This window comes from Cyanistes caeruleus, chromosome 7, assembly GCF_971803275.1.
Source record: "Cyanistes caeruleus chromosome 7, bCyaCae1.hap1.1, whole genome shotgun sequence".
Lineage (NCBI taxonomy): Eukaryota > Metazoa > Chordata > Aves > Passeriformes > Paridae > Cyanistes > Cyanistes caeruleus.
In genome coordinates this window covers 30,175,004-30,202,074 of record NC_141707.1, presented here as the reverse complement: position 1 = coordinate 30,202,074, position 27,071 = coordinate 30,175,004, and the positions used below count along the sequence as shown (strand labels likewise).

The 27,071-nt window shown below is 47.0% G+C and overlaps 3 protein-coding genes and 1 long non-coding RNA gene across 46 annotated transcripts in view; 2 read left to right on the top strand and 2 right to left on the bottom strand.

Moving 5' to 3' along the window:
• Positions 1–1,632: 1,632 nt before the first annotated feature.
• TSN (translin) lies at positions 1,633–8,753 on the bottom strand. The gene is made up of 6 exons (XM_086897431.1): positions 8,366–8,753; positions 8,185–8,278; positions 5,097–5,193; positions 4,183–4,298; positions 3,449–3,528; positions 1,633–3,084 (listed from the first exon to the last, which is right to left on the bottom strand). The coding sequence occupies exons 1-6, from the start codon at positions 8,429–8,431 to the stop codon at positions 2,848–2,850; spliced, it is 690 nt and encodes a 229-aa protein (XP_086753557.1). The 5' UTR covers positions 8,432–8,753; the 3' UTR covers positions 1,633–2,847.
• NIFK (nucleolar protein interacting with the FHA domain of MKI67) lies at positions 8,728–13,288 on the top strand. Of its 2 annotated transcripts, none has more exons than XM_086897430.1 (6): positions 8,728–8,932; positions 9,024–9,152; positions 9,768–9,876; positions 10,522–10,733; positions 11,431–11,511; positions 12,704–13,288. In XM_086897430.1, exons 1-6 carry the CDS (start codon positions 8,807–8,809, stop codon positions 12,884–12,886), a joined length of 840 nt encoding a protein of 279 aa, XP_086753556.1. In that variant the 5' UTR covers positions 8,728–8,806; the 3' UTR covers positions 12,887–13,288. The 2 variants fall into 2 exon arrangements, with proteins under 2 accessions (XP_086753556.1, XP_023787037.2); XM_023931269.2 differs by having other exon boundaries at positions 8,733–8,932; positions 9,027–9,152.
• Positions 13,289–18,672: 5,384 nt separating this feature from the next.
• Positions 18,673–23,906, bottom strand: LOC111932233 (uncharacterized). 2 transcript variants are annotated; one of them, XR_002866015.2, is made up of 4 exons: positions 23,511–23,890; positions 21,654–21,763; positions 21,477–21,562; positions 18,673–20,996 (listed from the first exon to the last, which is right to left on the bottom strand). It is a non-coding gene; the product is annotated as an uncharacterized LOC111932233 (long non-coding RNA). The 2 variants fall into 2 exon arrangements; XR_015289177.1 differs by lacking the exon at positions 21,477–21,562 and having other exon boundaries at positions 23,511–23,906.
• CLASP1 (cytoplasmic linker associated protein 1) overlaps positions 23,341–27,071 on the top strand; it is a 167,814-nt gene continuing 164,083 nt past the window's right edge. For 18 of the 41 annotated variants that reach the window (XM_086897405.1, XM_086897402.1, XM_086897401.1 and 15 more), the window contains exon 1: positions 23,962–24,130. The gene's annotated coding sequence lies outside the window, so the exon portion shown is untranslated. Of the gene's footprint in view, positions 23,732–23,955; positions 24,131–27,071 lie in introns of those variants that run through there. The other 23 variants (XM_086897383.1, XM_086897379.1, XM_086897377.1 and 20 more) reach the window with 10 other exon arrangements.

Here is a 27,071-nt window from a genome sequence, read left to right as displayed (position 1 = left end):
CCAAACAAACAAGTTAGTGAAAACAAAGAGAATCCAAGAGAGCACTCCCAGGAACACACTTGAGGCTGAAGTGGCTCAGGGAACAGCCATGCTGGGTGTTGAGTCAGACTCTCCAGTGCTCCTGTGCTGACTCACTCCCATCCCAGCTGCCAGCACACGCTACGCAGATCATTCAGTACCAACAGGAGTCACTTGTTCAGAGTTCAAGTGCATCTTGATGCACCATGAGCCATCAAGATTCTGCAGTCGACTGATATTCCCTGTTCCCCCTTCCCTACTCAAGTCCTTCTGAGTTTTCCCTTCTGTTGTCCCAGCTCTGGGACAGGAACACAATTTACCATTTAGGATCAGAATAATGTGCAGATTCCTTGTCAAGGTCACAAGGTCCTACAGGCTACCGTGGTGCAGAGGAAGCTACAAACGCATCCCCATCTTCCCCTGCTGCTGCCTAGGGAGAAAGTTAGTGGTTTGTTTATCCCTTCTCCATCCCCAGGCTGGGAATGAGCTGTGTGGCCTTTTCCAGAGAACGATGCTAGGCTCTCCCAAGACATAGAACAGGAAAGAATGAGGTGTTTGCTAAACACCCTCCAAGAACACAACACTGAGTGTTTCTTCCTTGGGCACCTGCTCTTCACAGAGCCTTAGTCAGAAGGATCCCACACTTTGCACCTCTGTAAGCCCTAAGTAAGAGCCTTGCTCTTCCTGCTGTCCCTCTCACGGTACTTGCACCTGTGGCACAGCACTGCTTTGTCTCCACCAGCTCTCAGAACCCACCAGCAAGAGCTGGCAGATCTGGGATCTAGTGAACAGCTGCGTTAGGCACACAGGATCCTGTGTCAGGAACCAGACCTGCTGCATGACCAGATGCAACTGGAGCACCTGGGACACAAATCATCACAAAGCCTTAACCAGAACCTGCCCTGCCACGTGGCCTCATGTCCCAGTGCCATATGCCAGGAGTGCTCCAACCTAAGACACACCAAACTGATGCTCAGGAAACCCTTCTCTATTCCCCCACTCCCATGAATTTCCTGTGAGACCCTGAAGTGCACAGTCTTAGGGTGTTGGTTTACCCCCCATCTCTGCTTTGGACAATGAAACTGGCTTAAGCTCCTTCCTTCCTCCCACTGCCACAGCCTTAAGTTGAGAAATGAGCAAACACTGGCACAGGGCAAGAACAAAGAAATACTTTGAAAGCTGTTACATTGCCACAGGCCTCAGGAAGTTACACCCTCATTTTCTTCTGAAAGAGGGATATTGCCATCTCCAGGTGTTAAGTGACATAAGATACAAAGGATGAGGACAAACATGAAGGATTATGAGATGCTCTTAGGATAATCTTGCCATCTCTTGCATTGGTAAGGATAAACTCTATATTTCTCCTATTTTACTTGGTGAAATCACTCAAAATTAAAAAAAAAAAAAGGCTATGGAATCTGTTTGCAGTTTGACTTTGCACTTGGCAGTGTTTAGAAGTGCACCACTGAACAACTACAGCCAAGGGGAGAAACTCCATTATTGTCCAAGGACAGCTGAAGGATGAACTGAAATGCTGGTAATCCAGAACAGGCTCCCAGCAAGGGAAGCAAATAACAGCAGATGATCAGACAACAGGCAGAGGTACCAAGTGGCCATAATCAAAGAACAGCTTTTATTGGCCAAAATAACCAAGAAACCATTTTCTTCCAATAAACGAAACAACCCCCAAACTCAGCAGCAAATCTTCACTAAGAAACTGAAATACTACCAAACCCCACATAAACTTGACCATTCCCATTCATCCTCTGAAGTATTCCTCCTCTTCCCAAGTTACTCCTGCACCTCCAGAAGCAGAATGGCAAAACTCAAAGTAATTTAGGACAAGAGAACAAGCCCATGAGGAGGCATGAATCTGTCCACCTACACACATGAAAGAGGCTGTTGGTGTTTGCAACATCTTACATGCTTACCTGAAAGCAGTAACTTTCCTGATTCTGGAGATACAAACATTTTACTATACAAACTATAGTTTTGTGGTGTTTTTTTTTTTTAAATCCCAGGACACAGGTACAGTTGTGGCCTGTACACGTTGTTATAACTCAGACACCACCTGCAGTTTATCAGTTTACACTTCTCTATTCAGAAAACCTGGAAGTTAAAAAAACATGAAAACTGGTTACACTGAGTTCTCAAGGCAAATCATCATTTAAAACTCTGCATTTACTCATGACAGCAAAACAAATATCAGACAGAGAAAGTAGGTGTCTAAGAAGACCTTGCTCTCCCTGGTAACTGAAATCCTGGTGTTCTCCATTATGGGGGGTACATTAACAGAAACCATTAGAAAAGAGATCTGGTTCATAAACAGTTATGCAAATTTGTTCAACTTACATACATGAAAATTTAAGAAACAAAAAGGAAAAAAAAAAAGTTTCTAAAAAAAAAAGTTGGTATTTACACACCGTATTTCTTAAAAGATCCCATGTGTCTGCACTGAGCTGTGTGCTGTGTACACACCTCTGAGGGTGTGTGAGCAGAGATAGCCACAGCACTTCCCTGACAGAGCAGGGAAGCAACACTACAGAAGTAATGGGGCTCTCAGCTCATGGGAGTTACTAACTTCTATTGCTGCTGTGCAGAGAATGGCACCATGTGTTTGACAGAGGAATGCCACTGGAAACAGTCTCTTGTCCTAATCTAGACATGATTTTACAAAACATCTAACACCTGTACTACACCTTTTGTAAGAAAATAGACAGCAGCTTTGAGCTGCAGTTTTTCTAAACTACTGTAGGAAGGCTTCTCTAGGTACTTCCTAAATTGGCAACCATCTGAGGTAATTGATGATGCTGTTCAAAGGAGCATCCTTCACTTCTCCCCGCCTGCACCAACTGTTGCCTCCTTATTGAGTCCTCTGATCGACAAGTCGTAAACCACTTCCTCAATTTTCTTGACATCGTATTTCAGGCCATCGTAGCGTTTCCTCAGGGAGTCATTCTTCAGGTTGAGGAGGCGGAAGCCAGAATCCAGCTCATTGATAAAGGCTGAGATGCGGAGAGGGCGAGAATAGTCCCCAGCTGTGACACTGTTCACTGCCAGCCTGGCCTGCGAGAGGAGACACTGAAGAATTTCAGCACAGCACCCACCCACATCACATCACGTCACATCACATCACATCACTGTCCCCATCAGTTACTGTCCCAAATGAAGCATTTGTGTTCCAGGAAATCAGATTATTTGTAGTTAGATCTACCTTTTTGCTGGCCATAGTTCTGGATTTTCAATCAAACGACTAGTTTAAATCTTAAAAGTATCACTGAGAAACATGCAGAGAAGCATCTTGCTACAAGTTCAGATCAAGGTGTTGTGTATCATAACCTCCAGGAACAACCCGGGAAAGGTAAAAAAAACATTACTTCTGTTTTCAAGGTCAGTTTCAAACCAAATACTGCATTGATATCCTTCTTACCAGCTCACTGGCCAGAGTTAATACACCAGAAAGATAATCTTCAATGTCCAGGTGAAAGCCCCGTTCTCGATCAGCTTCAACTGAGACAAAAACAGAGCAGTGATGAGGTGGTGCTGAGTATGAGCAAACCCAGCCACCTTAAATTGCATTTGTTTACTGGTGCTAAATTTGAAATATCGAATTTATGAAATATTATTACAAAATAAAAGTCAGCCTTTTCCTGTATGTGATGTAATTACAGCCTCTCAGCTCTTGATTCAGCATTTTGAGCATCCTCAACTGTACATCCAACAGGGTAACTGGATTTACATCTACATACAGGATGTATTTTCCTTACTTTTTTTCAAATCTTTTGCTCTGTGAAGATACAACTCTTTTATGGCAAAGAATTTAATCTGCTTTACACACTGTTTAAAAACCAAAAGCAAGAAATTAGAGATACAAGCTGTCATTTTTGTGTTATTCTTTTGGTGCATTTACACACTTTGAATGAATGACCTTCATTGATGAAGAACTTACTAATGAATAAATACTTTTGTTAACATCAAGTTTGCCAATTTCTGTCTTCTGAGAATTTGCTGTTTATGTAATGAAATCAAATACCAGATAAGCTCTGGATCTGATTTCTAAGGAAGAAATCTTAAGTTAAGAAATTCAAAGTTCTGCCGTTTCCCTGTACCTCTGAAAGCTACAATGTCACAAGCTTTTTTTCTTCTGTTACAACATTAACTTACTCCCAAGTATTTCTGCAACAGCTTCTCGGGTTACTAACGTTTCTGACTCCAAGTAGACTACAAATGCTGCCAGGAACACCAGCCGCTGCAGTACAAACCTCCAGTGCTCATGAAACCTGCAGAAGAAACACCAAGTCAAGGTATAAATAATTAATGTTTATTACTGGAGTGTTAGGACACAAGCACACATTATGTGTGTGTTGTTTTCTGCCTTAACACATGCATATTGCAGTATTTTTGGTTTATCAAAATGACAACAGCTAAAAGACACCTTGGTACTCCAGAAGTCCACCCCCATGTTACCACACTGGAGGCTGACATTTGCTTGCCCCTCTCACACACCTCCTCAGCTCTCACACTTTTCCAGGCTGTGTTGCCCACATTTAGCCAGGGCTTTCCCTCCCACCCTTCCTCAGCAGATCTGAGCTGACAAGATTCTTGTTCTTTGAAATGTTCTTGCCAGGCACTGTCCCCTTCTGGCAGCAACAGAACACAAAGGTGACAACTTCATTTAGTGTCTGCAGAACCAAAGAGCCATTTCATGACAGATTCAGAGCTCTGCTTCCAGGAATGCCCCAAACCAAACAACTTAACTGAAATTACTGGAGCAGCAAATGCCCTACTACCAGCTCCAGCAGAACACCAACTTCTTAAGCTTCCCTTTTTCTTTTTAAAGAAAGTTTCTAAAAAAATAATTCAATACTGAGTATTTTTAGTGAAAAGTTAGTGTTTGAGCAAAAGTGGTTTTCATCTATGCTGATAAAAACCTCACACTTGTCTACCACGATTTACTTTTCAAAGAGAAAGAAGCATTCAGCCCATAGACTTTTACATCATTTTTCCAAAGCAATGAGGCCAAATGCCCAAGCAATGCCCTTATAGATCAGTGTCTGGCCGTGTGTGGTCCTGCACACCTGTAATACTGATCAGCAGGAAACTTGGTCTTCAGAGACTCCATCTGTGTCCTCACTGTACCAAAGTGCTCACGAGCCTTCTGACACTTCTTTGGAACTGAAAAAGAAACAGCACAGCATTCAGGGAATTAATATATTCAGGAAATGATCTGACAGGCAACAGAAGTTTATAAACAGAGTTTTTTAGACAGTGCTATTTACACTACTTTCTTGTCCAAGACAGGCTGCTGACACTTGGAATCAATCTGAGAAATATTCCTGGTGACACCATGAGCCATAGTAAAGTAGAAAGATTCTGGAATTCCAGGCTGTCTGATCTGCTCTGGGCCTTTGTTTTGAACTTGAGCCAAGATGTCCCAGCAACAGCCAGATCCCAAGCAATGGAAAAGCACTGCACACAGCAGCTGGCCCCAAAGGAAGCACATGCTTACCAAGCACTGCTGCCAGACAACTCTCACCATCAAAAGAAAAGCAACTTTTCTTTCTCCACATTAAGATCTTATCCTATTTTTTTCTAATCCATCAGAGTTTGGTTACACGAGGTGCAACTTCCCTTCAGGAACCTGCAATTCCTGCTTTTTACGATATATTTGATGAGCCTGGGTTCCAGCCTGTCCAGTGTGTGTTAAGCTCTGCAGAGAAACGATCTCTGTTCCTGCAGCAGCCACTGCCACCTCCCGTTTGCCGACAGAGTTACATCCCCGCTGCACCTGCAGTGCCAGCGACCGGCCAAAGGGCTCGAACCACAACTCCCTGCAGCCCTCCCACTGATCCTCGCCAGCCAAAACAGGCCAAAGATCAAACCGACAGGCCCTCCTGCATCTTCATGTACAGAGGCCAGGATTATTCACAGAAGCTAAATCTGAAATCTGTGATGCTTTTTACCAAACAAGACCTACCAGGAGTCACTCAAGTGTGATTATAGAACTTCTTTTCAGGAATAACACATAATTTCTGTTTAAAAAAGATATGGAGGGAGAATGGCATGAAATTAAAAACTTCAGGAAGCATGAACGTGGGAGTGCTCCATGTGGCAGCCAGGATGAAAGAGCTCTCACTGAGAGCTACAGGATTGCCTCAGTCTTGTGAGCATCATGTGGGGGAAGAGAGAAAGGAACGCATTTGCATTTGGATTCTGCCAAAGGCACCTGTGACAAAAATAAACAATCCTTACAGTAAAGGCTCAGACAATGCCCAGTGACACACACACAACCCCCAAATGCAAACTGCCCTTGCACATTCTCAGGTGTCACCTCTGATGTTCTGCAGCTGCAGAGCAAACCCCGAGCTGGCTCTCAGGCTCCGGAGGCCCCACCTGTCACCCTGACTGGTATCGGACAACAGCAGGATGCAGCACACACTGCCCTGCCCAGCTTTCTCAGCAGTTCTCCAACTCCATCTGGGACAAGCAGCCAAGGAAGGCTGTGCAAGATGACATTTTAAAACACACTGGCTGGTACAGAAAGCTGTCCTCCATCAAACTCCCAACTATCCATCCCATGATTTTACTAACAGAGCTGAATTTGATGATAAATTCGCAGGTCTGTTATCACAAGTTAACTCTTGACCTACTAAGCATGAACTCGTTGTTTTTGCAAGAATTGTAAGATGAGGCTTTGGATTTTTTGTTTGTTTCTTTGTTTGTTTGTTGCTTTTTTGTTTGGTGGGTTTTTGTTGTTGGTGGGTTTTTTGGTGGGGTTTTTGTTTTGTTTTGTATTTTTTTATTTGATTTTGTATTTTTTTTTTAACTATTCTACATCTCTTCTCAGACTCCTCAAGTTCCAGGAATTAAAAATCAAGTGAAAAGACACTGAGTTGAACATGGGCCTCTACAATTAAACACTTGAAAATGACTCTGAAGTTGTTACCCACCCAATGACTGTGGAATTTCCCAGGTTAGAGAACTGAGTGTCTGTTTGTGTAAATAATCACTCAGCAGTTCTGATTTCCAGCACTGCCAGGTTTCCCAGCAGACAGAACTTGTACTTGTGTGCACAGGTCAAACCCCAGGCACTGCTCAATGCTGAAGACCCTCTGCAAGGCCAGAGGAATCCTAGGCCTCCAGCTCCAGCCCCAGTGTGCTGAAAGCAACCAGCCAGCTCTGTAAGGGAGTAAAACAGCACCTAGGGAGGCTGGTTCTATTTCACAGGGTGGCTTGCACAGATTCCTCTCAAGAGTTTCCAGCTCAGTCAGAATGGTTGCTTCTTCTCACAAGATATTGACTGGAAAAAACCCAGCTCTTAAGGGAGATATTTAAGTTTATTCCAATAGTTTCACCAGTAAGATGAAAAATAAGGCAGAAGAAAGAACAGATCTGGCACTTGGGCCTGCAGAGCTGCTCTCATGTCCTGGAGGAAACAGGCTGACCCAGAAACATTCTGCCCAACACCTCAGAAGCCCGGAACCAGGCTGATGAAACCCACACCTCCAAAGCTGCAGAACAATTCCTGCTGTTGCTCAGATATCAAGGGCAGGTCCTACTGTTTCAGCCTTTGCAAATTCTTTTTACATTTTGCAAATTTTACACCCACAAATATCTTTACAATCAAAGATTTTGCAGATTTTACACCCACAAAGAGAATCTGTTTTGTACAAGCCAGACTGAAGTGTGTTCCCCCTATTCCAGTCCATAATGAATAGCCCCTCAGCACTCAGGAACACAGCTTTTTGGGGTGTAGGGTGAAGAGATGGGATGGGGACATTGATACAAAGGCTCAACAAGTGATGATAACACAATCTATGTGCAAGCCACTTACAGGGAGAGCCGACTCAGCAGCGCAGAAAGTGAACGCCTCTTAAAGAACACACTGCTCTGCACCGAGACAGAAAAGGGACCCACGCTAGGGAGGGAGAAAGGGACAGAACGGTGTTCCATAATGCTGAACGGCAGCTTTACTACTTGTCTGGCTTGAGACCTCCCAGCTTCGCCTTCCTCTTCCCAGCAGCCTCCGGGAGATCCAAGCTGAAGGCCCCGGGAGAGACTGGAACCGGAAAAAGGGGCCGCGGTACAGGGCACCTGCGTGCTCCGAGGGGCACTCCCGCCCCCCGGCTGTTCTCCCCTGCCTGGTGGCGGCGGCGCGGGACTCACTGTTCTGGAAGCCGGGCCCCTGGTGCACGCCCTGCAGCAGCGTCAGGATCTCCCGCGCCGTCTGCTCCAGCGCCTGCACCACCTTCCGGATCTCCTGCGGGCACAGCGCGCCGTCAGCCGAGCTACCGCCTCGCCCCGTCTCGCCTCGCCCCGTCCCGTCCCGTCCCGCCCGCCCCGGCACCTCTCGGATGTCCTGGTCCTGGCCGAGCGCTCCCTGCAGCGCCGCGAACATCTCGCTGACCGACATGGTGCCGCCGCTTCCCGCCCACGGGGCCTTCCGCCCCGCCGGCGCGCGCCTGCCCCGCGCACCGCCTGACCGCGCCGCGCCGGGCTGCCCTGCGCACCGCCTGAGCGCCCGGAGCAGCCAGGAGTGGACGGAGGGGCGGCTGGGAAGGTGCCCAGAGAGTGCGGATCGCCCCGGGGCGGGCAGTTGGTCGCTCCCAGGGCGGGAGTTTGTCTCCTCGGCGGTGTCCGTGTCTCAGGCCGCCCTCCCGGTGCGGTGGGGCCGGGCCCACTGGGGCCGCGCGAGGGCGCGTCCGCCCTGTTGCTGGGAGACGGCGTCTGGCCACGCGGCGCCGGCGCGAGGGCAGTGACGCACTTCCGGCGGCCGTACGGCGGCAGCATGGCGGCGGAGGAGCCCGCGTCTGCTACGGCTGTGAGGGCGGCGCCGCTCCTGGCGCTGGAGCCGCGGCTGCAGCGCCAGTTCCAGCAGAAGGTGCAGCGGGCGCGCACCAAGAAGACGGCCAAGGTGAGTGGAGCGGCCCGGCGGGGGGCGCGGCCCGGCGAGTCGCGGCGAGTCCCGGCCCGGGCTGACGCGGTCTCTCTGTGCCCTCTCTCAGCAGGAGGAGCTGACGCCGGGCGTGGTGTTCGTGGGGCATCTCCCGCGGGGCCTCTTCGAGCCGCAACTCCGCGAGTACTTCGGGCAGTTCGGAACGGTGACTCGACTGCGGCTCTCCAGGAGTAAGAAGGTGAGGAGCGGCCCGGGCAGGACCGTAGTGTGGCGGAGCGCTCGCAGCCGGCGCCCGAGGCCGGGCCGGGCAGGGCAGTCTCCGTGACCTCGGGGGCTCTCCCCTTGCCCAGCAATGGCCACAGAGCCCTGAGGCCCTCAGCAGCCACACGTGCCAGGCGGCTGAGCCACGGCTCTCGTGGTCCTTTCATCTGTAAGTAAACGCACTCCTGTGGGAAGTGCCGGAGTGCAACAGTTCGAGGTACAACTGAAGTGTCACGATTCTATTGTAACTTACTTGTTTTGTGTTCAGTAAATGTAATATCTTCTCATTCCTGGGTTTGCTGTCACATTATAAGACTACTGTATAAGCATGGAACAGCAGCAATGTAGGGCAGCTCTGGTTTTTTTTAGCAAGTAGATATGTGTGAGCAGTTTGTTTTGTGTGCAAATACGTATTTTACAAATAATGTCATACCAATTTAGGACTGAATCTGGTGCTTTTCACAATTTCAGGGAACTTTGTGAAATTACTTGTGGTTAACTGAGAATGGACTATGACTTTGGAAGAATAAATTTCAATAGAAACCTATAGGTACCAAAGCATTATTTTATGTTTCTCTTTTGTCACTCACAGACTGGAGGCAGCAAAGGCTATGCATTTATAGAGTTTGAGTCCGATGATGTGGCCAAGATTGTTGCAGACACAATGAATAACTATCTGTTTTCTGAGAGACTGCTGAAGTGTAAGTATAAGTTGCAGTGTAAGTCCTCTAGCATGTAAAGGAAACTTGTAGTTATTTCAGTTATCTTTTTCAACTGCATAGAATTTTAGGGGTTTTCCAGTGAAGTTTGGTCCAAAAGTATTTTCTGTGGGGCTGAGCTTTTCATCATGTGTAAAGAATATGCTCAGCAGGCTTTTGGTCACTAGTGCTGTTTTTTTCTCTGGGCTGATATTGCTCTTAGTGATTGTGTAACAGGAAATCTCAGGGTAAGGTTGGGTTTGCTGTAGAGATAGTTCCTTTCACATGGAAACTCCTTGGCATTTGTAACTGCTGCAGTTGTTGTCTGTAGGGTTTGACATAAGGGTATTTTGAGTAAAAAAATTGATGAAATCAGAGTTTCTCAGTCATGGTAGCAGTAAAGCTTTCTTTGTAAAGCATTATGAGTTATGTGTTGTGAAACAGTTCTGTCTGATCTTTGTGGGTGAAACTGTTACAGTGTTTTCTCCCTCCTTCCCTCTCCCTCCTACTGGTTGAGGATCCAGTAACCTTTTCTGTCTTCCTAAACCACTATGCCAGCACGGTGTTGTAGCTGTGAGCTGTGTTGTGTGAGTGCCCTTGGCAGGAAGGACAGCTCTGTTGTGACCCCGTGTCCTGTCTTTGGTACAGGTCAGTTCATGCCTCCCGAAAAGGTCCATGAAAACCTCTTCAAAAACTGTGACAAGATCTTCCGGAAGCCTTCCCAGCCGGCTGTGCGGCGGTACAACAGGATCCGCTCGCTGGTGGAGAAGGCCAGGATGACCAAGCGCCTGCTGCATAAGGAGAGGCTTTTGCGGAAGAAGCTGGCTGAAAAGGGGCTCGAGTATGACTTCCCAGGATTTGTAAGTTTGGCATCGTTTCCCTGAGTGTGTTAAGCAAGGTGTGTTTCTAGGGTTGTGCCGAATACACAGAAATCACGTGTTCTGTGTGGAACTGGCAAAAGAGCTGGAGCCCCAGGGAGGCTCACTTGTGTTAGGAACTGTGTAGAAGCTCCAGGAATTCAGCGTGGTGCTGTTGCTGGGCTGTGCTCCATGTGCCTGTGTGTTTACTTGAAGAGAAGTAAATAGGTAACAGCAAAGGGGAGATGTTCCTTTTCTTCTGTTGGAACAAGCAGTTGGATATTCTGTGGTTTAATACTGGAGTGCAAATCACCAAAGAGCAGAGGGGCCTTGCTGAGCCCTGTGGGAGGCTTTGGCAGGTGGAGGTTTGAAGGCAGGTCCCAAGACCGGAACATCCATCCACAGCCACTGCATGTTCCTCCTCTGCAGAATGCTTGTGTCAAGTACTTGAGTTGTAAGCAATTAGTACTGTTTAACATGTAATGTTTTAAAATGCACAGTTGCACCTTTTCTCATGTTGCTTTAGGTGTTTTTGTTTAAACCAGATCACCCGTGTGTCAGTCGGTTTATTACTTTAAACCTATTTGCTGTAGCTTTATGGCTACTTTATAGCTAAGAAACAAAGAAATCTATGAACAGGTAAGTGACTGCATCTTCACACAAGTGTGTAGTGATCCACCTCATCTGTCTTCCTTCTTAGGCTGCACAGGCACTTTGCAAAAAGAGAAAAAAAATCAAAACATCCAAGAAATCAAAACTGAACATTTCTTTGAGCAGTCAGGTAAGACAGACCAGTCCTGCTGGTCCAGAACCACCATTCACACTGGGGCAGGTGTTTGAAGTCCTGATACTAACACACGAAAACTTTGACATTGTTTGCTTAAGAGATGTTTGTGCCAGAAGTAGCTCCTTTGAGATGTATTAACACTCTTGAACAGGGGAGGGTGATTGAATCCTCGTGGTTTCTTCTCCTGTGAAAGTATTCAGCAGCAAAGGCACGCGCAGCACGCTGTAACCAGCAGTGCCTGTCCCACAGTGTGTCTGCTGTCAGCCTCTGCTGTTCAGCACTCCCTTGAGGCTGTGATAGTGAAGGGTGCTGGGGCCAGGCATCTGTATACCCCCTGCACTGTGCTTTACACTGGGACAGCATGATCTCCTTCATGAAATCCTCCTGTTGGACCATGTTTTAATGCCAGCCTGTTTTGATAAAAAGGGAGTTGAACTGTTAGTACAGTTTAGTGGTTTCTGTCCCCATTTCCATACTGTGCTGTTCCTCCTACCCCATGCTCTTCAGGCACACTATTTGGTGTTTTGGAAACAAGTGCCAGGTAAAAGTAGCAGTAGGATGAAAGGGAAGTTCTGGTCATCCGGACTGAGATTTGGGATATTGATGGTCTAAAAAGTCTGTAAGGTATTAATATTTCTGTTCTGTTTCATCATTGTTGTGAGTTGGGAGATGTGTGTGTGTTTGGGGATTTTTATTATTACTTGGTTTATTTCTGATAATTGGGGGGCATGGTTGGTTGTGAAGAAGACAGGATAACTAACACATTATGTCAGCTGAGTTGTGAGGGCTTACTGAGGTAATGAAGCTGGGATGTTTCAGCTGTAAACTTGAACATGACATTTCTATATGCCAGTCTCAAATATACTCCCTCACCCCCTGCCCTGTTGTCCTGATTCTCTTCCACTGTTGTGATGCTTTGAGTCAGGAAATAAAAAGTTTAGAAAGCAAATGTACATAATGACATGTTAGAAAATGTGAATTAATTTCCATTCACCTTTCATATACACATCTTTGAAGGTGTCTTTTTCAGTCCAAATAAATAATGTCTACAAAAGAAACTAGTTATAAAATAAAGACAGTTTTCCAAAGGAGAGCTGGACTGAAGTGTCTGTGGTACCACAGGGGCAGTGACAGCTTTTTCTGACAAATGGTGTTGCAGTGAATCCTGTTTTTCTGATCTCTTCAGGATCCCACTCCAGTCTGTACTCCAGCAGTGCTTGAGCGCCGGAAAGCTGCTCAGATGGGTGATGACACAGAGGATGATGAAGTAACTTTCAGGCTTCCCTCTGCCAGTGTTAAGAACGCTGTGCAGAGACCAAAGAAGCAGTCAAGGCAAAGACCAAGCCTGGAGAAACAGAAACAGACTTAAATTTTTTGTGGCTGTAGCCATATTTTTCCTCAACTTAAAAACTATTGACTGAGATGGAGCTTCTACTGTGTCTGCTGCCCTGGCTTGGTTCATCCTGCCTAGACTGTTTCAGTTTTTCTTAGGCAAGGACTGTTCACAAATCCCGTCCCTCTGGTTTAGCCATCAAGGGACCTATGGTCTTTTCTGCATATGAAGATGTTCTTGACTTTGTGCTCACAAGTGCCTGTGCTATGACACAGCTACAATAGTCCAAAATCTTCAGTTAATTTTGTAACTCGTGTCTAGTGCTCAACTGTTTTGGAAGAAAATGTGAGGCTGTCCATTCAGAGCTTGCTAATGCAAGCAACTGTATCTTAAATTTATAATTAATGACAGGTTATTAAAAAATTTACAATTTTTCAACTTTCTTGGCTTTTGGCTCTTCTGTTTAACTGCATGTCTGTGTTTTGTGTAAGTTCTCATATATTTGCACCAGCTGAGGCTCTCGAGAAGATACACCAGTAATCAGAGCAGTCTGAGTTCTAATGGCAGTTCTGTTGTCCTTTGTCACTGCATTTTAGTTTCACTGCTTGCATGAAACAAGGGTATCTTCTGCTCCAGGAGGGGATAAGCACATTTAGATACTGTAATAACCAAGAGTGCAAAGGCAGGTTTTTGTCAGCAGTAGTATGAGTTCAGAGAATTGAGCATAGCTTTTAGTAGTGCATTAAGATTCACTTTTGTTCCAACTAGCCTGTCAGTGCAGATGGCATCTGGTCCTGCTTGAACAGGCAGCTTGACTGTGCAGTTAGAATTTGGATTTTAACGCAAGTCTGAAATCTGTAGAAATCCCAGTTTGGGTTCTGTGCACATACTTAGCTGTCATCTTTTGTTGTCTAAAACACTCTGATGCTGTTGGCTGCTGGTCAGGCTTGGCAGAAGATTTTAGAGGAAAGCTCAGGTGATAATAACCTGCAAGGTAGGTGGCTGGCACTAATTACTTGGCTATTTGAGTTGAAATCCTGGCAGAGAAAAATTAATCTAAACCATTGGTCTTGCTGATTCTGATCTATCTGGCGTGATCACTGGAATAATCATGGGATTATAATGACATTGTCTAGGTGACTCAGATTACATCATTCTCCTTTGTTGAAGAAGGCACTTGGATGAGTGCATGTTCATATCAAACACTTGACACCTTGGGCAGGCCAGGGGAATCTCTTCACTGAGCTGGTGGTCACGGATGGTCCTTGCCTTCTAACCAAAATGTTGCTGTGTACATCTGCAGGCTGTCTTCCCTGTGGTGTTTGATGAGAAAGGGCAGTGCTTGCACCCCAAACCTGTGGGAAATACATGCTCAGCTGAGGTTTGAGATACACATGACCACAATGGTTGGCAGAAATTGCTTATCTGTTCGTATCTGATGTGCAGCTCTTGGAAAACTTCTACTTTGATGTCATACAGCAAAGAGCAGCAGAAAAGAAGCAAAATGGATCTGCCCAGAATAGACAGTTTTCTTTTGAAGTCCATGTTGCTGACTTTGTGTTGGGCTGTTGTGTCAGGATGAGCTAGCAATGTGGCTGCGTTTCTCCTGCTGGGAGCTGAACCTCCTGACACCGGGGGGCAGCACGACTCAGCTGTGTGGCCATGCCGCAGCACAAGGGAAACGACGTCCGTTCCTAAGGAAAACCCTCTCCCCAGGCAGTGAGGAGTGAGTGGCTGCGCTGGTGTGACTCGCGTCGCTAACACGGCTTGAGACTACATGAGAAACCTGATACTTATCCAAAAAAGCCTATTTCTGTGGTGCTGCCACAAATGCTTCATCCTAGGCTGCAGAGTTAAAGCTGCTCTTTAGAAAACTTAATTTATCCAGAGTAACTTTATCTGGTGCAGTTCCACCTTCCCCAAAGCCTGAGTATCTCCATTCCTGTGCTTCCTATTCCAATGCCTTGGCCTGCATGTTGAACCGGGAGTTGCTCCCTTCCCATTCTGCTTACATTGCTGTGCTCCTCTCTGTGCCCAGTGTTCTGCCCCTGCCTGTGTCCACTTGCTGCTTTCTTCCTTGTTTGACTCAGTGGCTTCTCATGCTGCTTGCAGTGCCAGGGCCATCCTGTCTAGCTACATGAGCTCCTGCATGTCCCCTGCATGAAGGACTTTGGCTTCTGGAGGTCTCTTGGAAAGGTTTGTGCCTTTAAGCTAAAATCCTGGCTGCTGCTGCCTCTCCAGAGTCACAAAGCAGTGTGAGACTTGATGGGAAGATGTTCAAGAAAACTGCTTACAATAAGGGTTGCTTCCTGCTATAATTTTCCTTTCCCTTCCTTTTGTTTGTTCATCTTCCTTCAATTGAGATCAGCTTAGATGGCAGCTCTGAAAAGTAAGGAAGGAAAATTTTGTGTTTGAGGAAAGCACAACAATACCCAGGCTACAGCAAGGAACTCTCGGCAGAAGGGCAGCTTTTCTTGGTGATAGTTTCTGTTTTTAGGCTGCCTGTGTTATTAATATACTGCTGTCCAGGGAGATGTACGTAAGCAGAAATTCAGACACCTGATACTTGCCAAACATAGTTTCCATAGCAAGTGGACAGATGTGCTGTGTCATGAGTTATGCCCCAGTCCCTGCAGTGATTTTTATTTCTCATTTCTCCAGTAATTTGTTTGTTCATCTTGGACAAACACAAACCTTCTGGCCACTGATTTTAGGACAGGCTCCAAGTTTTTTTTACTGGGATGCTCGGACTGTTTGGGATAAGGTTTCAAGGCATGACTTGCAAATGCTCTGCCTTTCAGTTATGAATGATTTTGTGGAGCTGTTTTGCTGAACACTCATGTATGTATTACTATTTTCAAGCTTGAGAAACTTAAGTGCTAACCAAGCCTGTTAATTTACACTAATTTATTACAATTTCTCTGTTTTGCAGGAGGGAGTGGGGTTTAAGAGTGTTCACCATTTCCTGGCACATGAAATACTAAAGTAAAGGAAGAACAGGGGGTTGGGAGGGTGGGGGAGAAAAGCAGAATTGGCTGCAAGATAGAGGGGAGAAAGGAATGATGAAGCCAATGCTCACCTCTCAAGACAAAGGTACTTGTCAATGTGGCAGGGTTAGACTGCTCAAAATTAAAGATGCAGTTTTATGTTTTCCTACTTGTTTTGCCTGTTGGATGTGCTGTGGGATGCCCAGGCTGCACAGGGCATGAGAAGTGAACTGTCATCACAGTCCAAGTGCTGGTGCTTGCTCATGAGCCAAGTGAAGGAGGAGAGCAGGCTGGGCAAGTGACACTTGCTCTTGCCAGTACCAAGCCTGTTTGCTTGCATACCTGGCTTTGGAAATGGCTGCAGCCGTGGGGAGCAAGGCTAAAACCTGTCTGCAAGTGGCTCATGGTGCAAGGGAGGCATGGCTCTGAGGGGTGACATGCTCTCCCCTCCAACTAACCAGTGAGGCAGAGGGGAGCTCCAGCAAATTCCCCTCTCCCAGCTTTCCCTTCAGAGTGCTGGGGAGTTTGGCTCTCACTGCAGTGATGTAGCTAGCTGGAGTGGGCTGTGCTGTGTGAGGTGCTGTGCACATCCCTGCCCTGGGCAGGGAAAGCTGGCTCAGCAGGTAGCAGAGTACAGTGAATGTGATCTCCATTGTGTGTTTTCCAGGAATATCCACAAATCCTCTTGGACCAGACTTCATCATTGTCCAAGATGCTGTTCAAACACATTCTTTTTTCCTGAGTTTTCCATCTAACCTCCATATTCTTGAAATGTCTAACTCTAGGCAGCAATAATCTGCACTTCTTAGACAGAGGTATGCTGGGGACCACCCCAGGGTGCTGCTGGAACAGTGGGGAGGCCATTCTGTGTGTCAGGCTGCTGCTGGCACTGATAGTGCAGGCACATCCCTCCCTGCCCAAGGGCAGCAGCTGTCAGAGCAAGCTGAAGAAATGGTTAACTGTGTGAGTGAGAATTCCTAAAGTGAAACACTTTCTTCCATGCAGGGTGCAGCAAGGCCTCTCATCACTTCTGACACTCAGCATTAATTAAACATATGGCAGGAACAGTGATCTTGGCTGTCCTGGGAGGCTTGGAGTAGATACACACCTGCATGTCTGTGGCCAGTAAGCATGTGATTCTCCTGTGCTGGGAAAGGAGAAACTACAGAGAAGCTCCTACACAAGTCGTAGCTCTAATCAGGGAAGAAAATGCTGGTTTATGGTAGTCCTCAAAAGTGTTGTTGAAGAGAGGCAGAACTGTGAGGACTAACTCTGCAGGACTTTGAGACAGTGGGGTCTGCAGTGAGCCACAGACAGTGGGGTCAGTTCCTTTCCCTGTCTCTCCATTTGATAGATCACGTGGAGACTGGGGCTTGGCCTGGATTTGAAACTTGTTATTTTAAAGAACAGGAAAGAAAGAAACAAATCTCATTTTTATAATAGTGATTTTGGAAAGCCCTGTTCTTTTCTGTGTGTTTTTCCAGTGCTGATTGAGAGGAGACTTGGTGAACAGGTGCAGACGTGGAAATCAGGCTGCTTGCTCTGCAGTGAGACATTGCTGCCAGTTTCCCACAAGGGCTTGCACAAACTCCAAGTTTGCTTGTGTATTGCTTTTTTTTTTTTTAAATAAGCAGAGAAGTAGAGTTACTTCTGTCAGGGTGGCTTTGTAAGGCTGAGAGCGTTGCAGCATTTTGAGGGTGAAGGCAGGCCTTGCCTCTCTGCTGTACTTGTTCAGGTACTGTTTCTCACACAAGGCATCTGTGCAGTGGGGAGTGAGCAGGGTCTGTACCAGCTGTGCAGCAGCAACAGCAGCAGCACTGCTTTGTCACCTACAGTATTTTTATTTCTCTTGTTGTGAGAGCTGGAAGGGCTCTGGTGTGATTTTCAGGTGCGGGCTACATTTGCAGGTCTGCCTGTTAGATGAGGGCTGGGTTCATGTGCCTAGAAGTGATGGCAGAGGAAATGTAAGACAAATCTATGAAGTTTTCCTCCAGCTATCCCAAAAAAGACAGGCTGTTTGTGGTTTATTAACAGGGCAATGCTTAAAGTGTGTTCTATTGAGCTGTATCCTTAAAAACAAATTCCAGGTTTGGAACTGCTGGAGCTTTGTGACTGGTCTGTCAGGAGCTATGCAAGTGCAAAGGACTAGTTTCAGAGGCAGTATGGATTCTCCTAAGGCAGATGTGTCTGTTGATGTAATGTCAATGCAGCCCCATCAAATGAATCACAGCCTAAGTTTTTATCCTGAGTACTACCTCACCTTTTTTCCCCCATCAGCTCATAATTTTACAAAATTAAATCCTGCCTGTTAATATACAGTACAGAATCAACCAGTTGGTTGCTAAGACTCATTTGGAGTTGGTGATTTGGACACTCGGGTTTGGGTGGGCTGCCAGTGTATGTTTGCTGTGTTGCCATTCAATGTCAGCCCTCCCATTGCATTCTGTAAGAGCTTCCATTAATTTCAGTAGAAATCTGCATTTGGTGAAGGATGACCTAATCTTTAAAAAGGATCTTAATCCACTTAACCTCTATTGCAAAGCTCAGCATTTTTTCCTTGTCAAGAGCAGACTGCATTCCTAACCTTGATGTGTCACTTTCCAGTTGGCTTAGTATTTGAGTGAGGATAGAAGGGAATGTTTTTCAGATACCGAAAGAACCCATGCTGGTAAGGTATGTGCATGTGCAATGTGCAAGTATAAAAAAAAGGATATATGAGCATAATTGTGTTTGGATTGTGGAAAAAAGATCAGCAGATGACTACAGAGAACAAGCACAGGAAGAGGTAAATCTATTGGAAGCAGTGTAAACGGGAAACAATGAGGAAAGCGGAAATGGGGATGAAATGTTATTTAATGTAAATTTAAGTGCAAGACAAAATAGGACTCTTGTAAGTCTGATCTGTAAATGTCTCTTCCCAGAGGCCTGAGGGCACCCAGGAAAAACACAGTCTCTGATGCAAATATAAGACCTGGCGCCCATGCCTTGGTAAGACCAGAGTTGATCTTCCAGGCTACTGCATTAAATCTACCACAGCTCAGAAGGCATGGACAACTGTTGCCAATAGCCTGTGTTCAATTTTGGGGGGTTCAGTTCAGGCTCTGGTCACAAAACAAAGAACTCCACAATTAACACTAATTGGTACCTTCCTTGATCAGGGAGAATGAACCATTCCCAGCCTTCCTGGAGGCAGTCACTCCAGGTCAAGGGAAGAAGTCTGTGGGGATGTCGCATGGCTCACAGGACCTTCCTGCCAGTGGGAAATCTCAAATCCAACCCAATTCACACTGCCTGAGGAATACCTGCTTTGTACAGGATGTTTCTCCTTGGGTGGCCAAATGTCTGCAAGGAGTGAGCACATGCAGATGTGCCCGTGTGCACACGATGGGCCTTGAAGCCATTTGCTCATTTCCCTTTAATCAAAACCTTCTGCTCTTGTGTTTTCTTTTCTGTTTGGTGACTGAAGCGAAGCTTCATGTGCCTTCACGTGGGAGTTAAGTGGGTCAGTGGGGTGCTTTGTTCGTGGCAGCTCTCACGTAGAAAAAATCCGATGCAAAACGCTGAGGCTTGGCAGGAAAGTGCCAATTAAAGATAGCAGTGCGGGAGCACATTGTGTGAGCTGAAAGTGCTCAAATCTGGGGCTGTGACAACTGTCATGTGCAAAGGAAAGGACAAGGAATTATTAAATTTTATGTTGATGTGAAGTACTTGTACTTTCCCTGTCTCAAGTGTTGTTCTCATGCAGTATGGACAAGGAGCCTATTCCATTTCCCAGGTAAGTAGAAGGGGTGAGGCACACAGGGGACCTGTGCCAGACTGGGATCAGCAGCACTCAGAAGTTGGGTACTTGGACTTCACCTCATGTTGGCCCATGGTATTTGTGCCAGCAGCAGTCTAGCCTTCTCCTCAGGATGGCACAAGGCTGTGCAGGTGATGTGTGCAGGAAATGTCAGTGCCAAGAGATGGCAAAGGGAGAGATCCATTGCTACATCGAGTCAAGGGAGGCTGTTCTCCCCCTTAGCCGAAAAAGCAGTCAAGTTGGGACAGCACATAAAGGAAGTGTGCTAAGGCTAAGACTGTATAGAGTGTGCTCAACTCTAGGAAAGCAACCCAGGGACAGCCAGGCTTTGACACTGCTGTTCTCTTCAGTTATAGGCAGCTACATCATCATACCATCATTCATAAATAAAAACATTTCTCCTTGAAGCACCAGGCTCTCAGATTCCTGAGCAGATGTTGTGCAAAAGGGCCCTGAAGGAAAGGGGAAGAGCAGGTCATTCAGGTATAGTCAGTATTTCTGCTGAAATAGAGCCAGTCCATCCATCTTCTTCCCACTAGTTTTATTGATGTGTTTTTGTTTGAAAGAGCAGTGTTGGTAATTGAAAGCTAGACTATCCTTACGATTCTTTGTTTTAAAAAGCTTTCTGACTTTGCTTTGCCCTTACTTAGTGCTTTCTGTGTCCTTGCTGCAGATGTCCATAAGTTCATCTCTTTTTTTCACCTTGAAGATGGGCTGTGCTTTGTTTTGCATGTGTATAAGCACAGAGCTCCCTGTGTCAAACCAGACCTTTCTCAACAAGCAGGGAACAGTGTACTTAGCAGGTGGACTGATCAGAGACATATGTGCAGCTTCACTGGGAACAGTATCCTCTCTGGAGACTTTTCAGCTGCATGGTCTCTTTGTTTTGGAGACAGGTAAGTAAATGGAGATCTTTCAGGATGAGAGCATACTAAAAAATACCTTTCTTAAAGGTATGCTATGGATATGGGTACCACCAAATGCCTGCTGCTGAGCCACTGTAGTGAAGGCCTGGTCAAGCAGTCTCATGCAATGGTAGTAGCTCCTCCAGTGGTTACTTCAACTTCCTTAATTTAGAGAGTCCTCCCTGTACCCCAGGATGAGTCTCTGAGGACTCTTTAGCAATAGTACAGTTGTAACCTAACCATAATTTTGGAGAAGCTGAGTTATCCCTGTAGACTGGATTCCATCCAGAAGCTTAGATCTGGTTGCCCTCGGGGTATCCTGCCATGCCTTCATGGGGGGTTTCCACTGGGAGCTGCCGCAGGCGATGGATGTGCAGGTCTGTCACAGATGTGCCAGAACTAATGCAGAGTGATAGTCCTGGGAAAGCTGAGGGGCTGTGCTGTGGAGTCGAGAGCTGAATGAAAGAATACTGAGATTAATGTTAAGAAACCTGAAGAGCAAGAATCAGAACAATGCTTTTACCTCCTACTCAAAAAGTTGCAAGAAAACCTGCAGGTTTTGATGTATTTCGGACTTCTCTTCCTAATGAAAACGAGGCTTATGTGACCAGTCTGTCTGTCTGTTTCAATTCAACTGTCAAGCTAACCCCCTCCTTTTTCTTTCTCACTGTGTAGCGGGGAGGAAACAATCTCAAATTTCATGAGAAACGGAGGAGAGAAATAATCATTGCTGGCCTCAGGGGAAGGCAGGAGGGAGCTCAGGGGTGGTGTGATCCCTTGTGATGGAAGGCTGCCCTTCCATCTGCACGGGCATACAGCCCTGGACTGACCCCACCGTGCCGCCCATGCCCCCTTGGAGGGGAGTGGCGCAGGACACACAAAGGAAGGTAGGGCTGCTGAGAGCAGGGCGGATTGGAGGGACAAAGAACACAGACCTGTGAGAAACCAGGCATCGTTACTGCTGCTGCTCATGGAACAATTTGCTTGTCCTGAATATAAGAATAAACTGTTCTAAAAGTCTCTGCAGGGAGCAAGGAAACAGTCATGTAATAACAGGAAAAAAAATCCAAACATTAGAGCTGATTATGTGACAAATTCTATGCAGACTTTACCTGTTCTAAAATAAAAATGCGAAGAAAACACGTAAAGACCATGTACACAATCTTTTAGTTGCATAATGAGGAAGCTTCTAAGTTCTGTGCAGTTATTGTCCCCTGAAGTCCTGCAGCAAAAGAGAGAATAAAAGTCATCTTTTCTGTGCAAGTTTTACCTAGGAGGGGAGAAAAAAATACTTTAACCTATGCCAGCTGCATTTCTCAGCATTTCTTTACAAAGCTTTAGGCTGCAGAACAGTGAATGTAGAATCACCAAAGTAAGAATCTGTGAAAAAAGGGCAAACATATAAATATATCAGAAGGCAGTTTTGGTAGATTTCCAAAGTAAATGCCTCTTTACTGTAATATTGAAGAGAATAAATTCACAGCAAATGTGTGATACACAATAAATAATAAATATGTGATTATTGATTTCTTACTAAAACTAAACAAAATATTACTTATCATAATTCACCTTACTACTATTCAGTTTTTATCTCATTTCCTAGCTGAAAATGAGCAAGATATTTTGTGAAGGTATTTTGGGAACAGAGAGTTCTCTGAGAGAACTTTGCCTATATTTCTAGCAGATACAGATGAAGTGGAGTGATTGGTCCTTTATTAATGTACCCATGATTTCTGTCCTCAGCTGCTATTGGGAGACTGCAAAACAGGAGAAGGGCAAAAAAACAGGAGTCCTGTTTGCAGAACTGCCCAACCAGGGAGGGAAAACACTCAGTGCATGGGCTGTGCTGAAGCAGATCTGTTGTGTCTCTACTTTGGGTAGTTCTTAGCCAGTTAGGGCTCTCAGGAGATTAGCTACTGCCTGGGGGTGAGAACCATGGTAATTTCTAAAGCTGGTTTGTAATCACCTACTTTCAGTTTACTCAGAGCTGGCATCCTTTTAAGCACTAATATCCTCAGCTTTCTCTTGACATCTGTGCAGCCTGTTCCAGACTACATTCAGCCTGTGCCCATTGGCTTCACCCAAAGCAGCAGTTAGGTATTCCTCTGCAACCTGATGGCAAAAAAGTACAAACTAGAAAATCTACGGTTATTTGGAGGGGGCTTGCCAAAAGTCATTGCGTTGCCAGAGCTGTGAGCCAAGGAGAAGGGCATTATTATTTTGCAAAGTTATGGATGAAAATCAGTCATTTGTTCCACATACAGCTCTCCCATGTTTTGATGGGTCAGACTCAGTGCTCTTTGGGAACTGCAGTGTTATGGAGGTCAGCTGCCTTCCACAGCGCAGAGGACAAGGACAGTGGTGGTTTGAGGGGACATGGAGGTTCATTCCCCACAGCCAAGGAGAAAAGCAGTCACGAGCCCAGGGAACAAGATGGCCAAATGCATCTTGGTAAAGAGCTTCTGCACAGGGCATTTACCTCCCATTCTCACTTCAGCTATAGAGTGGGAGTACTGCAAAACGTTCCAAGAAGAAGAAGGAATTAGTTGCTTTTAAATGCAGCCTTTTAAGTAAGGCTACACAAAACAGTGACATGGAGTGGGTCTAGTGGAGGGTAACAAAGATGATTAAGAGACGAGCATCTCTGGTATGAGAAAAGGCTGAGAATTGGGGCTGCTCAGCCTTGAGATGACAGTACCTCATCCATGTATATAAATACCTAAAGGGGGATGTCAAGAGAATGGATCCAGAGAAATGCTCGATGGTGCCCAGCAACAGAAGAGGCAACGGGCAGAAACCGATGCACAGGAATTTCCACCTGAACATGAGGAAGAACTTCTTTACTGTGCAGTGACCACGCACTGGAACATCTTGTTCAGAGACAGTGTGGAGTTTCCCTCACTCCAGAGCTGTCATGGCACAACGCTGGAGCATTTTATTCACATAACTGTATTCATTATTATTTATACCAGGTGTCCCCGCTGTGCTCCGTGCCAGCCTGACGCTGTCAGTGATTCTGTGGAACTGTTCCTCCCTGGGGACTCCCCAAAGGAGGGCAGTGCGCAGTCACAGCCACACGGCAGCACTGAGCCCTCACGCTCTCCGCGCAGCGTGGGGGATTCCTCTCGAAGCGTTTCGGCCTGTTCCCGGTCGGAGCAGCAGCTGGGGGCGCGGCAGTGGCTGGATACCGGTCAGCGGGGACGGGGCCGTGGTACTCCCGGGAACAAGCGCGGCATTCCCAGGAACACGTGCGACATTCCCGGGAACGCGCGTATCCGCGCTCCCCGGCCCGGCTCCCGGCGGGCGGGGTCGCCATGGCGACCGGGCGCGCGGTAACGGCCCCGCGCATGCGCACGGCGCGCGCTGACCTCACCGCGGTACCAGCGGCCGCAGGGCGGCGCCGCGCCGGCGCGCGGGGCGGGGCGGGGCGGGCGCGGGCGGCGCGTGCGCGCTGGGTCCCCCATTCTTCCCGTGGTCAGCGGGGCGCGCGCGCGGCCATGGAGCGGAGCGGGCGCCGCCGCCGCCGGCACTGAGGGGGGGAGACGCAAGAGGGAGAAGGGAGCGCGTCCGCCCGGCCCCCGCCCCGCAGGTACCGCCCGCACCGCGGGGGTGGCCGCGGGGATAAGCGCGGCCGGGGGGGCTTTGTGTGCGGTGCCGCCGCCGCCGGGTGACCGCGGGGAGCGCGGTTCGGGGCGGGGCCGACCCGTCCGCGGCTCCGGCCGGGAGGAGCGCGGTGCCGGCTCTCCCAGCGGTTCGGGAAGGGCAGGGGAGGGCGGTCCGGCGGGACCGGGGGTGCGGGGGCTGTCGGGGCCTGGCGCGGGGCCGCCCCTCGGCCCCCCGCCCTGGGGCCGCCGAGCACCGGCCGTGCGGGAGCGGCGGTGCGGGGCCGTGTCAGAGCGGGGGGTCCCGGCGAGGTCCCCGCTGGCACAAACGCCTCGGCAAGGGGAGGGAGATGCGGCCGCGCTGCGCTCAGCGAGCGGCGCGGGGCTTTGCTAACGCTTGAGGCTGCTGTGATCCCGAAAGCATCGTGTGCTTTGGGTGGGTTCAGCCCTTGTGCTTGGCCCCTTTGTGCACGTGCCGTGCTCTGCTTCGTTTATTTCTGGCAGCATTTTTAATGAAAGTTGGGTCAGAACTGTGAGTTTGTGCGAAGAGGTGGGTTGGTCGTTAGACACATCCTGCAGAAATGCTTCGGAGAGATACTGGGTCTGAGTAAATGAAATGTAATTGTGCGTGTTACAGGCCTGTGTGGGCTCTGCTTAAGGTATTTTTAATATTATATGTCTAAAGATACTGGCGAGGAAGGGAAAGGCTGCATCCTGCACAGCCGCTTGAGAAGGATGTGGTAAACTGAGGTAGGATAACAGGCTCAGGGTTGTCTTGGAAGCCTGTGGTGGAGTAGCGCAGAGGCTCCCCAGGTGTGTGGGCTGTTCTGACCAATGCTCTGCCCCACGTGGACTTATTTCATAAGTTAGTGTTTAGTAAAGGAGACTAGGGTTAAGTAAAGTAGCATGTGCCAAGCCAGTGTTAATAAAGCAGGGAAGTGATCTCTAGCCCAGCATTTGTGCCGGCATCAGAGACAAATATGTCTTAGTCCAGTTTGCTGCTGAGCAGTGTAGCCCATTTCTCTGCATCTTTTGAGCAGTTGCATCTCTGTTCTGTGTTCCTCTTGATGCTCCCTGAACACTGTTGAAGACAACTCAAAGTCTTGTAGCTTGATACCTGGAGACACAGATCTGTCATTTAGATCAGTAATGCTTAGACAGTTCTCAGAAAGGTTGGAAGTGCAAGTATTTGCTTCCGTGTGGGATTCTGAATTGGATTTAAGAGGTTTGCAGCTGGAGAAGGGATATATTTGAGAACTTGCTTTAGGAGTCAGCCTTCTCTTGAGTAAAGGACTACACCCAAGTGAAAATAGAACTGCAGTACTGTCATATTCAGGGTCTTCCTTGTCATGGCTACACAGCTTGCTGTGTGGAGCAAGCCTTTGTGCTGCATTCCTGGGCTTGGCAAAGTCGAGCCATTGCTTGTTTTCTCTGTTGAACCCTGTCAGTGGGACTGAAACACAGAAGATATGAGAGGGCCAGAGGAATGACATGCCACTGTGGGTGATTCTCTCTGTATTTCATAGTCTCACTTGCTTAATTTTTTTTTTCAGTTGTTGCCAACATAAATAGATTTTCTTCATACTGATGCCTGCAGCATTCCTGTGAAGTCCTTAGAATTTCTCAAGCAGTTTCAAAACTTTCTGTTTCAAGAAGAAAAATGTCATGGAATTATGCACTTTAGCCTTACTTTACTTAGCTGATAACAAGTGGTGTTAAAAGTGATAGAGCAGCAAATTTTGGAGGTGGAAATGTTTCTCTGGTTCATGTGATGTTCCCCAAAAGTACAGCTGGAGAGAGTGCCTATGACTGAATGAGTTGATCCTCCAGATATCTTTGGAGTTCTGTAGGAATCTTAAGAAAACCATATATTTAAACAGCAAAAGTCAAACTGAAATGGAATTTCTCTCTTTCTCCCATGTTAATCAATCCTGCTCTATCCATCAGGCAATTTGGACAGGGCTGTTGGATGTTAAGAGGATGAGAGTTGACAGCAAGTCTGGCCACTTCTGTAATGATTTATAACATCACAGAGGAAGATGAGGACAAGATGTCCTCTACAGGCGAGCCCTCAACAACCTTTGTGTCAGGGGCAGGTCAGAAGATGTTTCAAGAGGCTGGACACAGAACGTTCAGATGGATAAAGTAGTGACCTTCCCTGCATGTACCTCACAATTTCAATATACACATGGATTTCTGTGAGAGTAATGTGGCTTTGAAGCTTATGGACTGCCATTACAGGTCCCTTCTGGCCTCGGATGACTTTGGATCAGGCTTATGTGTCACCCTGAGTGTCTCATTATCTCTGGCCTTGCCTAGACTAGGGCTGGAGATCTTGTTGGTGTGCCTGGATGGGGCTTGCTGCAGTTCATGCCTGCTTGGCTGGCAATTGTAATTGAAGCTTCTCCTGGATTCTGACAGTGCCAGCACACCTTGGAGTAGTGATTGCCAGTGCAGTGGAGAAAATGCTGGCAAGTATAGAAAGGTCGGTCACCTGAGCGAATAAAATAGACTGTCCGTGTCTATTAATTTCTTCAGACTGTGACTTGAGTAAATTCTAAGCAGTCTGACTGTGAGGGAAGGGGTTTGCTTCTTTCCTTGATGAAGCTTGATGTGACAATGATATGCAGCTTTAGCTTTATGTCGCTGTTTGATGGTGTCCACTTCATGATGTGCTTTGCTCGGTTGCTCCATTTCCATCCCACTATAGTGCTGAAGCTTGCATTACATGTTTCTGTAGAGCTCATTCAGTGGTTTCAATTTTGTCCATTGGACCAACCTGTTACCAATTCAAAAGCTGTGTGAAAGCTTGATTTGAGCTGGTTATAAGCTTTGCACAGTGGGATACTGAGGAGCTGAGCACATACACATTCCTTGGCGTTCTGCACTGCACTGGCGTCTGGCTCTGTCATACATGGGAGAGTTCTC

What these genes read in the sequence shown, in the direction of transcription:
- TSN (XM_086897431.1), bottom strand. Translation starts at nt 8,431, where the DNA reads ATGTCGGTCAGCGAGATGTTCGCGGCGCTGCAGGGAGCGCTCGGCCAG. An exon ending in CCTGCTGATCAGTATTACAG is followed by an intron (nt 4,299 to 5,096) that starts GTGTGCAGGACC and finishes TTTCTTCTGCAG; the next exon opens with GTTTCATGAGCACTGGAGGT. An exon ending in TGTTGCAGAAATACTTGGGA is followed by an intron (nt 3,529 to 4,182) that starts GTAAGTTAATGT and finishes TTTTTGTCTCAG; the next exon opens with TTGAAGCTGATCGAGAACGG.
- NIFK (XM_086897430.1), top strand. Translation starts at nt 8,807, where the DNA reads ATGGCGGCGGAGGAGCCCGCGTCTGCTACGGCTGTGAGGGCGGCGCCG. An exon ending in GCACCAAGAAGACGGCCAAG is followed by an intron (nt 8,933 to 9,023) that starts GTGAGTGGAGCG and finishes GCCCTCTCTCAG; the next exon opens with CAGGAGGAGCTGACGCCGGG. An exon ending in ACATTTCTTTGAGCAGTCAG is followed by an intron (nt 11,512 to 12,703) that starts GTAAGACAGACC and finishes TGATCTCTTCAG; the next exon opens with GATCCCACTCCAGTCTGTAC.